The sequence below is a fragment of the Tupaia chinensis genome, unplaced genomic scaffold, assembly GCF_000334495.1.
Source record: "Tupaia chinensis unplaced genomic scaffold, TupChi_1.0 Scaffold000288_2, whole genome shotgun sequence".
In the NCBI taxonomy this organism is placed as follows: Eukaryota; Metazoa; Chordata; class Mammalia; order Scandentia; family Tupaiidae; genus Tupaia; species Tupaia belangeri.
In genome coordinates, this window is record NW_006159773.1 from 3155676 (window position 1) to 3173785 (window position 18110).

The 18110-nt window shown below is 39.0% G+C and overlaps 2 protein-coding genes across 2 annotated transcripts in view; one reads left to right on the forward strand and one right to left on the reverse strand.

The window, feature by feature from the left end:
* Positions 1–14515, forward strand: part of MCMDC2 (minichromosome maintenance domain containing 2) — a 76749-nt gene extending 62234 nt beyond the window's left edge. The window contains exon 15 of the mRNA XM_027772620.1: positions 14478–14515. The gene's annotated coding sequence lies outside the window, so the exon portion shown is untranslated. The remainder of the gene's footprint in view (positions 1–14477) is intronic.
* The window catches only part of TCF24 (transcription factor 24), a 10662-nt gene continuing 1477 nt past the window's right edge, over positions 8926–18110 (reverse strand). Inside the window, exons 3-4 of the mRNA XM_027772621.1 lie at positions 17823–18091; positions 8926–9625 (exon numbers count right to left, since the gene is read on the reverse strand). Of these exons, the coding sequence (XP_027628422.1) occupies positions 9512–9625; positions 17823–18091 (383 nt within the window). The 3' untranslated portion in view covers positions 8926–9511. The remainder of the gene's footprint in view (positions 9626–17822; positions 18092–18110) is intronic.

The following is an 18110-nucleotide window of genomic DNA, read 5'->3' on the forward strand; positions in this document are numbered from 1 at the left end:
GCAGCTTAAATTCACACCGGGCACGTGCGCATGCGTGCTCAAGATCTTGAGAGGAGAATGGAGAGGAAGGGATTGTGGCATGGCCATCCCCCCTGGGGGGTGATTTCTTGCTTTCTGTCTCTCTGTCTCTCTGTCTTTCTGGCAAGCACACGTGCCCTATAGTGAAAACCTCTCCAAAAAAAAGAAGTGGAATCTAGGTCTTTCTTCTCTTAAAGTTAAAAATATATATTTTATTTATGATAGAGATCATGTGTGCATAAAACAGAGAAAGAAAAAAAAAGCACCCTCAACCTATGTTGTTTCAGGTGTGTTTCAGGTAGATGGACAGAGGATTTGGACCCAAGGTCAACCATACAGCCTCCAGCTCTTCAATTCAGCATCTACTGATTGCACCAAAGGCTGGATTAGGCCTTTTCTTTTTCTGAAGGGAGTATCTGAAAATAGCTTCCCTTCTTTCTCTTCTCTCTTATAACTCTACCACTGTATACCACTTTTCTTTCTTTCTTTCTTTCTTTCTTTCTTTCTTTCTTTCTTTCTTTCTTTCTTTCTTTCTTTCTTTCTTTCTTCTTTTTAAAGCAACTCCCTGTGAGGTGTGGTCACACTGCAGTTCTTTTTCCTCTATTTCTTTATCCTATTGGGACCCTGGGTACACACGCATTCGTGCCTGGCATATTCCTCAAGTCTCCAGGGCCAGGATTTGAACTACAATTGGCCATATGGGATCCAGCTCCCTTAACCACTAGGCTACAAGGCTTGCCTTGTTTACCACTGTCTTTTTTTCTAAACTTGGTTGTAGTCTACTTTTCAAGATTGGTTTGGTTTGGGACCAGCAGTTAGCGTAATGGCTATGTCGCTGGACTCCCATGTAGTCGACCACGGTTCGAGTCTGGGACCCGGTGGCTTAAACTCATGCCAGGCGCGTGTACGTGCATGCCCAAGATCCCGAGAGGAGAATGGAGGAGAAGGGATTGCGGCGTGGCTATCCCCCCTAGGGGGTGATTTCTCACTTTCTGTCTCTCTGCCTCTCTGGCGAGCACACGTGCCCTATAGCAAAAACCTTTCCAAAAAAAGAGATCGGTTTGGTTTAGGTGTTTAAGGAAGCAAGGGCTATAGATGTGCTGTAAACTGAGTAGGAATAGTCTTGTGTGGGCCTACTTCTTTAGAATGTTTGTTTCAAGAGAGAAATATACAGAGACAGAGAGGCATATATAGAGAAAGACAAGCTCCCTCAACAGGATTCCATACCATGATCCTCCCCCTAGCCTTCCCAGGCAGCCAGAATCATGGACACATGTGTGCACATACTTGGAGATACAGGTAGACCTGGGAACAAAACCCTGATCCTCCACATGACTTCTAGCATAGCAGGGCATTGTGCTATTGCTATGCCCAAAGCTAGGCCCCATATATTAAGAATGACACTTTAATTTAAAATCGTATACTGTATGACATACCAATCTGCATAATGAATTATTCAGATGCCTTATAACAACATACATTTAAAATTTTCATTTTTAGTGATTACAGAATTTACTTAAAGATAAAAATGTTTAAAATTTATATTTTATTTAGACCTTACATTGTTTGGCATATCTCCATTTCCAATAGCCATAAAAACTGAGACAAATGATTAATATTCATCCCATGGACATACTTTTTGGTCCTGAGAGGGCAGAAATGCATGAATTCCTTCCATAACATTCATGTGCACAGGAAATGATTATTGACATAATCTTTAAGCCTAATAGTCAAGATTATTCTCCAGTTTAAAATGTGAAGGCTTCTGACAGCTCAATGCTATAGTATAATTTATAATGAAAGTATTTGAGTGAGTGAAGTATATTTTTCTGAGCTGGTTTCTCTTATGAATTGAAACTAGGACTAGTGTAAACATAGGGGAAAAACCCTGCCTGGGTTTATGTAGTTAGGCAAGAATACTTAATGTCCTTCATTTCTAGCTGTGCTGCAGTACCATCTGTGCAGGGCTCATGGACTATGGGAACCAAATCTATATAATTAACAGTATAGCTATCTCATTAAAGTAAAACCCAAAGTCATTGTTTTCATTCTTTGTTCTATCTCTTTCTTATAAATATAGTACTTAGTTCTGATCATTTGCTCCTATATAATCTCCCTGTGAATAAATATTATACTGATACATCATCATCATCTCATTAAATAGATTATTGTTACTGAAGTACAGCACTTATATATAAGGCCACCAGCTACCATTATATAAAAAAAGTACATATTTTCTTCGAGATATGGACTTTTGCAATGTTTCCCTACCATGCCTTTTTAACAACCTGGAATCTTAACTTTTTTTTTTAAGATAGATTTTTGACATAGGGCGTGTGCACTTGCCAAAGAGAGAGACAGAAAGCGAGAAGTTGTCCCCCCAGGGGGGATGGCTACGCCACAATCCCTTCTCCGCCATTCTCCTCTCAGGATTTTGGGTGCGTGTGCGCACATACACACAAATACACACACACACACACACCTGGTATGAGTGTTCAGCTGCCAGGTCTAGGACTCAAACCATGGTCGACTATGTGGGAGTCTAGAGGCGTAACCATTATGCCATCTGCTGGTCCTTGTCTGGTTATTTTTTAAAGTTATGATAACAAAGACAAAATAATTAAAATAAAAAAATGTGTAACTTTGAGGACAGCAAAAGTACACTAGTAGTAGTTATGTCATCTGGGAAACTAGATACCACATCCTCTAGCAATGATTTAAAAAACAACCGTAAGATCATCCTTCAGTGGTGGAGTGGTAGCATAATGTTCTGCAATGCTGGTGGCCATATGGAGGATCAAGTTTGATTCTCAGGTCAGCCTGTATATGCCAGTGATGGGCAGTGCATGGTCATGATTCCGGCTGTCTGGCAATGCTGGATGAGGATTATGTTATGGATCCTATTTTTTTTCCCAGAGATTTTTGCTTATAGGGTACATGCACTTGTTGGAGAGACAGAGACACATAGAGACATAAAGCAAGACATCATCCCCTTCGGGGCTATGGCCATGCCACAATCCTTTCTCTATTCTCCTCTTGGGATTATTATTTCTTCTCCCTGCCAGCTACGGAAAGCAACAGTACAATTTTACCAGGGCCAACAAGCAACTTGTCTTTTAACGATGCCAGATACAACTCAGGTGTTGCTCTGTAAATGAATTATGCTGACCACTGCAGAGATGATTTGTCCATACTCGATTATTTCCTCAGAATGGTACTATGATACACTGAGGCCTAAAGAAAAAAGATGAAGTAATGTGCTGAAAAACATGTATAAAATTACCTCCTCTTCACCACCCAAAACAAGAGCTTACTGATGCCTGAATAAATTCTCTTTAATTGATAATAACTGGTCAGTTGCTTTTATAAACAACATGAGGCCCTTTGAGAGAAAGGGAAATTACAATTTAACAGAAGAAGTAATTTCAACAAAAATAATTACTGTGCATTTCAGTAAGGTCAACCAGTACTTATTTTCTTTTTGCACAGGTTCTTCTAAGTTGAAATAAAGTCTCCATAAATAGTTAAGAAAGCCACTGTTTAGGTTATCTGTAACTGCAGATTGGAAGAGTTTGACTGAAAAAGCCTTATAAAAATGCAAAACCACTCATTTTATTGCCAAGTAATATATGGAACAGATATTCCCACCTTTACTCCCAAATACTCACATACACTATAAGACTTTTACTTTCCACTTCATTTCTTTTTGTTATTTTTTTTAAAAGACAACAGTGTATATGCATGCACAGGAGAAAGAACACCCCCTTATGGGGCCTGGTCACGCTGCAATCCTTTCTCCTTCAATTTTCCATCCTGTCAAAATCTTGGACACATGCATATGCCCAGGATCCAAGCTGCAGGGGCTGGGACTCAAACCTTGTTTGGCTATGTGGAATACAGCTTCCTGAATACTTAATGTCCTTCATTTCTAGCTGTGCTGCAGTACCATCTGTGCAGGGCTCATGGACTATGGGAACCAAATCTATATAATTAACAGTATAGCTATCTCATTAAAGTAAAACCCAAAGTCATTGTTTTCATTCTTTGTTCTATCTCTTTCTTATAAATATAGTACTTAGTTCTGATCATTTGCTCCTATATAATCTCCCTGTGAATAAATATTATACTGATACATCATCATCATCTCATTAAATAGATTATTGTTACTGAAGTACAGCACTTATATATAAGGCCACCAGCTACCATTATATAAAAAAAGTACATATTTTCTTCGAGATATGGACTTTTGCAATGTTTCCCTACCATGCCTTTTTAACAACCTGGAATCTTAACTTTTTTTTTTAAGATAGATTTTTGACATAGGGCGTGTGCACTTGCCAAAGAGAGAGACAGAAAGCGAGAAGTTGTCCCCCCAGGGGGGATGGCTACGCCACAATCCCTTCTCCGCCATTCTCCTCTCAGGATTTTGGGTGCGTGTGCGCACATACACACAAATACACACACACACACACACCTGGTATGAGTGTTCAGCTGCCAGGTCTAGGACTCAAACCATGGTCGACTATGTGGGAGTCTAGAGGCGTAACCATTATGCCATCTGCTGGTCCTTGTCTGGTTATTTTTTAAAGTTATGATAACAAAGACAAAATAATTAAAATAAAAAAATGTGTAACTTTGAGGACAGCAAAAGTACACTAGTAGTAGTTATGTCATCTGGGAAACTAGATACCACATCCTCTAGCAATGATTTAAAAAACAACCGTAAGATCATCCTTCAGTGGTGGAGTGGTAGCATAATGTTCTGCAATGCTGGTGGCCATATGGAGGATCAAGTTTGATTCTCAGGTCAGCCTGTATATGCCAGTGATGGGCAGTGCATGGTCATGATTCCGGCTGTCTGGCAATGCTGGATGAGGATTATGTTATGGATCCTATTTTTTTTCCCAGAGATTTTTGCTTATAGGGTACATGCACTTGTTGGAGAGACAGAGACACATAGAGACATAAAGCAAGACATCATCCCCTTCGGGGCTATGGCCATGCCACAATCCTTTCTCTATTCTCCTCTTGGGATTATTATTTCTTCTCCCTGCCAGCTACGGAAAGCAACAGTACAATTTTACCAGGGCCAACAAGCAACTTGTCTTTTAACGATGCCAGATACAACTCAGGTGTTGCTCTGTAAATGAATTATGCTGACCACTGCAGAGATGATTTGTCCATACTCGATTATTTCCTCAGAATGGTACTATGATACACTGAGGCCTAAAGAAAAAAGATGAAGTAATGTGCTGAAAAACATGTATAAAATTACCTCCTCTTCACCACCCAAAACAAGAGCTTACTGATGCCTGAATAAATTCTCTTTAATTGATAATAACTGGTCAGTTGCTTTTATAAACAACATGAGGCCCTTTGAGAGAAAGGGAAATTACAATTTAACAGAAGAAGTAATTTCAACAAAAATAATTACTGTGCATTTCAGTAAGGTCAACCAGTACTTATTTTCTTTTTGCACAGGTTCTTCTAAGTTGAAATAAAGTCTCCATAAATAGTTAAGAAAGCCACTGTTTAGGTTATCTGTAACTGCAGATTGGAAGAGTTTGACTGAAAAAGCCTTATAAAAATGCAAAACCACTCATTTTATTGCCAAGTAATATATGGAACAGATATTCCCACCTTTACTCCCAAATACTCACATACACTATAAGACTTTTACTTTCCACTTCATTTCTTTTTGTTATTTTTTTTAAAAGACAACAGTGTATATGCATGCACAGGAGAAAGAACACCCCCTTATGGGGCCTGGTCACGCTGCAATCCTTTCTCCTTCAATTTTCCATCCTGTCAAAATCTTGGACACATGCATATGCCCAGGATCCAAGCTGCAGGGGCTGGGACTCAAACCTTGTTTGGCTATGTGGAATACAGCTTCCTCTGTACAGTGTTTATCCATTGCACTGTGGAGACAGTCCTGTTAAGTTTATTTTTTTAAACAAGTGTTATATATACTGTTTTATTGATGTATAATAGACATTCAATAAACTAAACACTACAGATACTTTTAGAATAAAATAAAGAAACAATAAAAAATTTAAGTCTGCTAGAACTGATTATGCCTCTAAAAAGGCAATTTCCTAGCTCCCAATGTTACATTTTAAAGAAATTTTAACTGTCATATTACTGGAAGAACTGCGTGAACTGAAAGAAATTTAAGTGGGGATTGATTTCCCCTGCAGATTATGAGATAATACTGTGATCCAATATTCCTCCTCCCAGTTCTAATCTATAGTCTATTAGGGATGATTTGATGAGGAAGCTAACTAACATCAAGAAGTTATACATCTATTCTAGAAAGATTCCAAAAGTACTTTTGGTGTTGGTTAAATACCCAGAGAAACAGACACAAATTTAACAGGCTAAATTAAATTTCAAATTAGTGCTTTATTTTATATAATACCCCTGTATCCTGAACATACACCATTAATTAAAACAGCATGCTCTTTTGAACCGTTGGGTGAAAATATGCAATTTCTCTTCTGAGATTTACCAGTAATAGTTAGCATATTTAGCAATTTAATAAAATATTAAGAAAATCTATGGCAGAAGTCCACTTCTTTGGCATTAAAAGATTGGACAAGAAGAAACAAAAGTAATACGATCACAGGCTAAGTTCTATTAACTATTTATAGGATGATTTAGAAAAGTCTGGTAATTCAACAAAAGATATACTCTCCCCAATTAAATGCTTAAGAAATTGTAGCCAAACTGATAAATTAGTATTTTTAGCAAGAAAGTCATTTTTATTCCTGAATTTCTATCAAATGAAGTGTTTACCATTGAGTTTGAGGTAACTTTAAATAGTTTTTATTTCATTGCTTAGTACAAAGATGATTTTTAACACTTCTTATGCCAATAACTTATAATAGTAACTTTGCCTAAACCCAAATCTCATTTTACTTTTCACTCCTTTCACTGTTATAAGTATATTTACATATATTTAAATATACAAATATTTTGCTACATGTTAATATGCAGAAAGCTTTTATTATATGCCTTTTCTTTTAAAAAGACATGCTTTGGTCACATTATAAGGAGTATATTCACATTAAAATATTAAAACTTACAAACTATCAGAAATGAGCCACAACATGACATGCCCACCTGAATAGTCTGAATCATACTTTTTGCCTTCAAATGATCTTTTTTTTTTTTGGAGAGGTTTTCACTATAGGGTGCGTGCGCTCACCAGACAGATAGAGAGAGAGACATAGAGACAGAAAGCGAGAAATCACCCCCCAGGGGGGATGGTCACACTGCAATCCCTTCTCCTCCATTCTCCTCTCAGGATCTTGGGGATGCACGCACACACGCCCAGCATGAGTTTTAAGCCACCGGGTCCGGGACGCGAACCATGGCCGACTACGTGGGAGTCCAGCGACATAGCCATTATGCTAACTGCTGGTTCCCTCAAATGATCTTTTTAAACTTCATTTCACTACCAAAAGCTGAAAGAAAACTGAGGTGAGAAAATAAAATGTTGGTTCAACTGCTCTATTAATTAAACCAATTCTATTAATATATGTTTTCTATTGGCTAATCTTGTATCAAACTTTAAAACTATGGGTTACTAGGGACCAGCAGATGGCGTAATGGCTACGTTGCTGGACTGCCATGTAGTTAACTGCAGTTCGAGTCCCAGACCTAGTGGCTTAAACTCACTCCAGGCGCGTGTGTGTGCATGCCCAAGATCCCAAGAGGAGAATGGAGGAGAAGGGACTGCGGTGTGGCCATCCCCCCTGGGGAGTGATTTCCTGCTTTCTGTCTCTCTATCTCTCTCTTTTTTTCTGGTGAGTGCACAAGCCCTATAGCAAAAACCTCTCCAAACAAACAAACAAACAATCAAAAAAACAATGGGTTACTAAGAAATAAATGAACTTCACAGTTGGAAAGGGAAATAGTAAAGACTAAGGAAAGAGTAGGAAAAGAAGATAAAAAGGGACTGTTACATCAGCAAAGACATGACAGAGACTGGGATTGTGTCAGGTGTCTCTGTTACACCCCACTGTTCTGGGGTTCAGCGTGCTCCCTGGCAAATCTCTACGTTACACCCCACTGTTCTGGGGTTCAGCGTGCTCCCTGGCAAATCTCTACGTTATGGCTCTGAGATGCAAGCTCCTGTGGAGAACTGCACTGGTGTAGTTAGTCAGAGCAGCTGTTCCTCGGGCACTTGATGGTGTGTAGGAGAGATCCATGGTCGAGGTTCACACTGGGCAGGTTCCAGGGGTCTGCTCCAGCTGGATTTAGCTCAGGACAGTCACCCTGTGTTTGCAGAACCCCTCAAGGTGCAAATCAATGGATTTCAGGCAGGTTTCTCCCATTTCAAAATGTCCAAGTAGGTAGAATTAACAGCAACCAAGGAGAGGAGCCTGATGTTGATGCTAATTGGAGGATGCCATGGGGACTTATTTGCCCCCACCCCCTGCCAGGCCCAACTTTGTCATTCTAAGGTGAACTTGGTGAACCTGCTCATCCAGTCTGAAAGAGGGTGGGTTAGATACTGAGTGGGAGGGAGGAGAGTAATAAGCCCTACAGCCCAGTGATAGTGGGCCTCCTATTCACACCAGGCTTCAGGGACTCCCAAGGCCTTCAACAACTTGGACATTTAATAAGATATTGAGTAACCCTCTAGGATGGTGGCGGCCATGCCCTGTACTATGGAGCAAACCATTTCTAGTATTCCAAAGAAGTTTATTTTCTCTCTTTTTAAAAATTTGTTATAGGGTATGTGCACTTGCTGGGAACAGAGTGACAGAGAAGGAAATTGAGAAACACACCCCATGGAAGATGACCCCACTGCAATCCCTTCTCCATTCTCCTCTGGGGATTTTGGGCACACATGCGCATGTTGCTGGCATGTTTTTCAAGCTGCCAGGCCCAGGACTTGAAACATGCAATTGACCATGTGAGATCAAGCTGTCTTTACCACCATGCCACTAGTTCCCACTAGCCCATGAAGTTTTCTAAGGGAAAAATAGTTTCAGAAGTTATTACATCTTCATATCACTGTCTCTTCACATACACAAAGCTAACCGGAATAAATGTTCTTGCACCTTCCAAATGACATGGCTTTTTAGACCAACTATTAGCACACACTGATTTTCACAATAATGGAACACTGGTATATTACAAACACAGATTTTATGTTTTTAAACTAGGAAGACTCTCGATAGATATCAGATACATGTACAATTCTTGGCTCTCGTGTGTCCTTTTCTTTTTGCTAAGTTTCTCTTGCACTATATAGTAGTGACTGTCACAATGAATAGATAAACTGTATGTTTTACATAAGACTGAGTATTTCATTCCATGTTTATTTGGATTTGACAGATAAATCTGAACATCAACTATAGGTTCATATGTCAACTCTCAGAAATGATGTTTGTTATATCTGACGTAATAAATATAGAATTAATTCATAGTATTTTAAAACAATAGCCTCTACTTCTAGCAGCCCCCACCAGGGGAGAGTTTAAGGCTGTGAGTCTGTTGTGCTGTTGCCATGATTCGCTTTTTCTCCAGAGACAGAATGCTTTAGAAACTGACCAGTAGCACCGATGTATAGTCTTGATCGCATAGGCCATTTCTGAAAAAAGAATATTTAAACAAGAATCCAAAAGTTAGTATCTATAACATATATAACATGATCTGTAATATAAAAATTCCCAGTACCCTAATGCAAGTGTAATATTATGTCACTAGTAACAATTATAACTATTTAGTCTAACAGAATATAAAATGTTTAATAATGCTAATAATAAAAGTACAAATGGGGCAGAGGGACTGGTGTAGGTGCAAAACACGATGCTCTGTGAGGCTGACCCACGTGGGAAGGTTCTAGATTTGCACTGGGAGACCTCCTTATTACAATGGCATGCGCATGCCCATGACCTAGGGCTGACTGAAGCTGAGAGTGGATCATGGTAACAAGAACCTGTTGGAGGTGCTGTTTCTTGCTCATGGAAGAAATAAGTAAGAAATGAGCTTACGAAGGGGCTGGCAGGTGGCATGGTGGTTAATGGCACTGGGCTCCCACATGTCCCACTGCAGTTTGAGACCTGGACTTGGCGGCTTGCTTTTTCACTTTCCGTCTCTCTCTCTCACTCTGTCTCTCTGATCAAATAAAAAATAAATAAATAAACAAGGCTGAATAAAGTTAAATAAAATAGTTCTATAAGAAATAAATTAAGTTTAAAAGAAGTAATAAGGGACAGCAGGTGGTGTGGGTTTGGAGCAATGGATTTCCAACTGGTCGACCACGGTTGAAGTCCCAGACCTGGTGGCTTGCTCTCTCTGTCTCTGTCTCTGGTGCAAGCATGTGCACTATAGCAAATTAAAATATAATAATAAATAAAATTAAATACATAATTCTTTAAAAAAAGTAATAGACTTTATAACTGTAGAAATAATATTTGCATATGGATAAAAACTATAAGAAATCATGGAGAATTAATATAAATGAAGTATAAAAAAATAAATCCAATATTTTAATTTTGAACTAAGCCTAAAATAAAATTAAGCTAGATCTCTGGCTATTAAGATATTTTAAAAGTTGGGAACCAGCAGGTGGCGTGGTGGTTAAGGCGCTGGCCACTCCCACATGGCTGACCAGGGTTCAAGTCCTGAATCTGGTGGCTTGCTTTCTCACTTCCTCTCTCTCTCATTCTCACCTTCTGTCTCCTTCTGGTCACATTAAAAAAAAAAATTAATGAATAAATAAAATAAAATAAATAATTATTTTTTAAAACGATATTTTAAAAGTTGTATGTGATAAGTATTGTATCTATACTTGTCAAAGAATCACAATGAAAAGTGGCTAATTGAACCATCTAAACATTTTTCTCCAACTAAAAGCAATATCTGGAAATTGCAAATATTTTGGTGTTAAAGAGATAGAACATCTAAATTGAATATCTGAGTCTATTAGAATCATACAGCTCTAACTTCCCAGTAACCACCACATTTGAATTAATGATTATAATTTTTTTCAATTCATCTTTAAAATAGGCAACCTTTAAAGAGCCAGCCTGTGGCATGGTGGTTAAGGCAGCTGGATCCCACATGGATGACTGTGCAGTTTGAGCTCTGGACCTGGTGGCTTGAGAAATGCATCAGGCGTGTACAAAAGCCAGAAAAGAGGGAATGATGGAGGAGAAGGGATTATGACATGGCCATTTTCCCATGAGGAGTGCTTTCTCTATTTCACTGTCTGGCTCTCTCCAGCAAGTGCACATTCCCTGTGGCAAAAAAAAAAAAAAAAAAGATGGAAGTAGTGCATGTACACTTATCCTGTGAGATGATATCTGGTGGATAGCAAAAGCAAAAGATGAACAACTTGTCGAACAATGTAATTTATTGCCAGATAGGCATAATGATGAATATAAACATATGTATGTAATACCTTCAGAAAGGAACATTTTTTTGTGTGTGTGGTTAAGGTGCTAGACTCTCATGTGGCTGATAATGGTTCAAATTCTGGACCTGGTAGCTTAAAACTCAGACCAGGAGTATGTGCATGCATACCCTAGATCCTGAGAAGAAAATGGAGAGGAACGGATTGCTGTGTGGTCATCTTCCCTGAGGGTGATTTCTAGCTTTCTGTCTCTGTCTCTCCAGCAAGTGCATGCACCCTACAGCAAAAATCTCTCTCTCTAAAAAAAAAAGAGAAAGAGAGATAATTTTAAAAAGCACAATTCCTAAAGGCCAGCACAGTGAGGTCCCACATTCTTTTGGGAGAAAATGTTGCTGTGAGCAGCAGTCACCTATCTTCATTAGCAAACATGTGCAGGCAGACCACTGGTGACCAGCACTGTGAAATTCAAAAAATAAGGCTGGTAGACAATCTGCATCGCTCAAATAGAGGAGCAGTTAGTAACATGCCAAAGAACATAAAAGCTCCAGGTTCTCAACCAAGCTGTGTATTAAAATCACCCAGAGAGCTTGAAACAGATACTGATGTCCAAGTATTGCCCCAGAGCAACTAAATTGGAATAGGTTATTTCTACTATAGAGGTAATAGAGTGTAAGGGAGAGTCAGATCATTGCTAACATAAGCTCTCATTGTACTTTTGGGCACAGTTATTTTCACCTAAACTGGAATTCTAAATGTAAAGACTAGACATGAAGAATAACAGATGGAAGGACCAGCAGTTAGCATAATGGCTATGTCGCTGGACTCCCACGTACTCGACTGCAGTTCGAGTCCTGGACCCGGTGGCTTGAACTCACTCTGGGCGCGTGTGCGTGTGTGCCCAAGATCAAGGAGAATGGAGGAGAAGGGATTGCGGTGTGGCCATCCCCCTGGGGGATGATTTCTCGATTTCTGTCTCTCTGTCTCTCTCTGTCTGTCTGGAGAGCGCATGCACCCTATAGCCAAAAAACCTCTCCAAAAAAAAAAAAAAAAAGAATAACAGATGGAGGGCCAGCAGGGAGGGGGGAGGTCAAGGCACTGGACTCCTGGGACCAGCAGATGGCATAATGGCTACATTGCTGGACTCTCATGTAGTTGACCGCGGTTCGAGTCCCAGACTGGTACCTTAAACTCATGCTGGGCACATGTGCATGCATGCCCAAGATACGGAGAGGACTATGGAGGAGAAGGGATTGTGGCATGTCATCCCCCCTGGGGGGTGATTTCTCGCTTTCTGTCTCTCTGTCTGTCTTTATCTTTCTGGCGAGCACACAAACCCTATAGCAAAACCTCCCTTAAAAAAAAAAAATACACTGGACTCCCACATGGCTGACTATGGTTTTAGTCCAGACCTGGTGGCTTGCTTTCTTATTCTCCCTCTCTCCCTGGTGAGTGCATGTGTCCTATAACAAATTCATAATAATAATAATAAATTAAATTAAATAAATAATTATATATTAAAATATAATTAGTAGGTGAGGGGCTGGCCCTATAACACAGTGGTTAAATCCCACATGGCTGACCAGTGGCCTCAGTGGCTTGAAAAGCATGCCCACACCGCTTTGGTGGGTGCTTTTTCTCTTTCTCTCTCTCCCTCTCCCTGGTGAACAAAAATGCCCTCTAGCAATTAATAAATAAATAAATAAATGGGCAAATAATATTATCTGGAAAGTTTCTGTTCTGTGACAACCTACAAAAGTTCTGTTTTTATGTCTCCAGATATGATAAGTGAATTTTCTCCTAAGCCGTTCAGATCATTTAAGAGTCCTAAATTATGATAATTCCAACTGGGAATCTATACTTTAAAAACAGATAAATATGTGTTATGTAGAATTTAAAATGGCTCATCCCTATATAGCATTCCTACAGATGACGTTTTATGTTCTATTTGATCAGTAAGTAAATTTGATCCCACTGTGCTACTTACTTTTGAAAATTCAATTCAGGTTTTTTTTGTTTTTTTTTTTTAAATAACACATACCCATTCTTATTAATTCTGTGTATATCACTGTCACTAGTCTTATTCTAGGGATCCTTGTAACAGGCTGGTAAGGTAAGGTGTTTTAGAATTGCCTGAGGTTCATCTGGTATGACTTGCACTGTTAGATCCAAATTGAGTCCCACATTATACTGAAGACCCTAGGGCTAGTGTTGGGAAGTGAATATCTGTGTTCCCTCAAAATGTCTGTGTTGAAGCCCTAACCCCCATGGTGATTAGGTTTGAGGTGAGGCCTATGGGAGGTAATTAGCATTAGATTAGGTTACCAGGGACTAGTGGCCTTCAAAGAGGAAGCGCATACCCGCTCTCTCTTCTCTCTCTTCTACGTGTGCATGTACCAATAAGCAGAGACCATGTGAGACCACAGCAAGAAGTGGGTCGATCTGCAAACCAGCAAGAGTGCCCCTGCCAAGAACTAGACCCTGTTGGCACCCTGACCTTGGACTTTTCAGCCTCCAGATGGTGAAAAAACAAATTGTTGTTAAGACACCCTGTGCGTGGTATATTTGTTATGGCAGCCTGAGCAGACTGATATGTCATGAATAGTACAGGGTAGAAACAATCCACTTCTGGGACCAGCAGATGGCATAATGGTTACTTCGCTGGACTCCCACGTAGTCCTCTGACGTTTGAGTCCTGGATCAGCAGCTTGAAATTCATGCTGGGTGTGTGTAAGCCTGAAACTCATGCTGGGTACGCATGCGTGCGAGCCCAAGATCCTGAGAGGAGAATGGAGGAGAAGGGATTGAGGCATGGCCATTCTCCAGGGGATTTCTTGCTTCTGTCTCTGTCTTTCTCACTCTCTCTGGCAAGTAGATGTGCCCTATAGCAAAAATCTCTAAAAAAAAAAAAAAAAGAAAAGAAAAGAAAAAAAATATATAATCTATTTACACTGCAGGATTTTTTGGCAATATTATAACCATAAAAATCTCATGCCAAATATCAAATATAATTCCAGAATTACGTGAATTAAATACAACTGGAAAAAAATTAAAATACTACTGAATGTTCCCCTGGTGGTTTTCATAGGTGCCACTTGGATCCCACTGTGTTGAGAAGCACTCTACACCATTCAACCAAGCTTGGAGACAAATGAAGGCATGTGTTCCTTATATCTTCGGAACATAAGTAATTAATGAAACAAGCCTAAAAGTGCGTATGTGGATTTTTGCCTTATTTCTCATGGATTTAATAAAGTAATAAAACTTATAAAACCTTGGTGTCCTTAATTTTCTAAAAGGTTTATAATGTGAGACATGTATATAGTTAATTTAATGTAGACATGTATATAGTTTTGATAGACAGAAATTAAAATGTAAATAAAATTTTTGTCAGGTTGCATGTTACCATGCCACGAAAACCAGATAACTGATTCACATTTCACTGTTCAATAGTTTGTTTTAGTGTTGTGTAGATGAACACAATCCTGAGCTCTACTTTCCCTGATAAGGTTGACTTAAAACCATGTAGTTTTATTAAGCTCAGAAAAATCTAGCAATTAACCAGAACTAAACCTGAAACTGAAGACCTTAAAAATGCACTCTTGGTCTAGTTAAATCATACTGCTAAATAACAATACTCTTTGTATTTATTTTTTAAATGATTATCTATATTATGGACAATGATTCTTGAGGAGTACAGCAGTTAATAAATTCATCTGTGTTTTTCTCCCAGTGTAAAGAGCTGAAATATACTTCTGTTCTTTTGAAGAATCACAACCCTTCGGGTCACTGGTGCTGATCAAAATCACTCACACCCCACAGGCATAAAAACCACTGTATTGGGCTATTGTCCAGGATCCACTCTCAGAAACTTTCCAGTTTCACTTGAGACATTTTAAATATAAAGCCCCAACAGTACTAAGGGGCTAATATTCTGGTAATAAGGAGTGATGGCTCAAAATTATGGCCTTTAAATATTTGATAAAAGATCTTTAATCATCAGTGTGAGACTTAATAACATTGCACTGTAAGGCAGAAAAAGTCACTTCCCAGTAAGAGCTATAATAATTTATGAGCCTTTAGTTAAGTGAAAAGTACAAATATTCAAAATGGTCTTAATGATTCTGAATTAATCAAAGACAGACTTAATATTTAAACATTTTGAAGTATCTATAAAATAATGTTAACAGTCATTTTCCATTATATAAAATATTTTTCCTCTAAACATCCATAGCACATAGTTATAACTCTTTAATAGTAAATATTGTATTCTTCCTTACACTACTTTGTATTTTTAAATTTTATTTCTTGTGCATGTGTGTATGAGCAAGAGAGAGAGACAGAGAGAGGAGAGAGGAAAGAGAGAGAAACAGGAAGCCTGGACAGGGTCCTCTCCTTCTATGACACTACGCCTCCACTCTGCAAGCAACAAACATGCATGTTTCAGATTAACCTGGGATCACAGTAGTATTCCACATGGCGCTAGTGCTGTAGAGTACTACTGTAGCTGGGCCTTTATTGTATTTTTGTCTTAATTTCTATAATATGTCCACTTAGGGCAGATACATAAATGTAATCACTCTTCTAAAACTGCTTTACACACAGTAGGAACCCAACAAATGGTTTTAAAATTTGTTTGATGTTAGTCACTTGCTCAACCATCATTAATTTTTAAGAAGTAATCTCTGGTTTTGTATTAAGATCTCTCAAAGTTGTCATGTAAGATCAAAATAAGTCAGAGAACAAATGAGAATTAATTTTTTCCTAAAACAGTTATAAGTACAAAAACATTGGTACATGAATCAAGTGTAAAAACCCTGCTGGCTATAGTTACTGTTACATCAAAATGATGCTTCTAGCTAAAAGCACTGAAAGAAACTAAGGTAACAACTTTGTTTCTCCTTCTGAATTACATCTCCTACAAATGAGGCATTTAATAGATACTTTTTGTATTAAAATCTGCTTAATGCTATACTAAACTTTCTTAGAATAATATGTGTCAAATCTCAAATCAAAAGAACTCTAACACTAATGGTATATTTGAATAGCAATCTAAGAGGTACACTATACTACAAAACCTCTTAATTAATAGAGTGGGGTTTTTTTGCCACAGGGCACAGATAATGAGTGATATTTCCACTGAAAGTACCTTATAAAAGTCACAAATGGGATGGGGGGCCTATCATAATTATAAAGAAATGATATTGTACTTTTTATATATAACATTTGAAATGGGTTAAGTCTATCATCATCATCATCATCATCATGATGTCAATTATATTTGAAAAGCAAATTTTGTTAAACCTCACCACGGAATTTTAAGTTCGGCTAATATTAGATGGTATGCTTTACCATATTTAGATTATTACCATATAAAGATTATTCAATAATTTATTAAACACTGGTATATTTAAAGCTAAGTCCTAATTTTGTATTTTTGTTCTCATGTGTGTGTGTGTGGCAGAACACTTCAGAATAATGGAACTTTTTGAAAATTTAGGTTTAGCAAATAACAGAAAAGATAAGGAATTTTGAATAGAAAGCCACATCATGAAAAGTTTCAAAAAAATTAAATATAAAGGATGACACAGAGACAAAAATACTGCAATATAGGTGCTAAATCAATATACAAGAAAGATACACCAAAAAAAAAATACGCTGACAATATACAAGAAAGAATCACGACCTTTCCAAATATGCATAAGGAGATTATGCAAAATGTATTCTCTTGGCTAATGTTGTACCTTATTGAATTTGAAAATAGCATTGAATCAATTCACTAAACATGCATGCCAATCTATTATGGAAGTTACATAAAGCCATTATAGCCATTTCCAATGTCTAATCCATAACATTTGCTCTTTATTTATACAGATTTAAAATTTACCCATGGGGATGCACAACAGCATTTGTTCTGCTAGTTTTACCAAAAAATTTTAACAGTGCTTTTTAGGATTACTTAGGGACTGATCATTTCATAACTCTACTTACTTCAGAAACCTTTCGAACAATACATTTAAAAAATTACAATGGAATTGTAATTATGTAAACGTAAGACACTTAAAAACTCTCAAAGGGTCGCAAATGTAACTCAGACACTAAAAATTGTCGGGTCGTGCAGCCAAGCACCCCATTTCTCACCTTGGAAGGCGCCCAAATCTTCATGCTGAATCCTGTAAGGGGCCTGAGAGACCATTACCCAAACCGCCTCGGGTTTAAACACCTCACGCCCTTCTGAAAATCATTAAGGAGCAGCTTCATGTAGTGGGGACCTTGCCACGGATATCCTCGTAGGTCGAGATCACTTTGTTGGTCTGTTCCCCGCCTCACCAGAAGGAAGGGGTGACACGGTGGAATCGGCCCAGGAATTGACAGACTGGGCGGGTCAAGGTGTCCTCCTTCCCCAGCCCCTCAGGGCGCCCTGCCCACCTACCTTGACCGGGTGCAGGTAGCCGTCGCCGCGTAAGGTCCCCAGCCCGGGATCCGCCGGCGCCTCGGCGTCGTCCTGCAAGCTGCGGGTGAGGTGCGCGATGTAGGTGGTGGCCAGTAGCAGCACGTCCAGCTTGGACAGCTTGGTGTCGGGGGGCACAGAAGGCAGCGTGCGCTGCAGCTCCAGGAAGGCGTGCCGCAGGGTCTGCACTCTGCTGCGCTCCCGCGCGGCGTTTGCAGCCGCTGGCCGCCCGCCTCCGGAGCGCGCGCCGGTTTCCCCGACCCGCGGGAC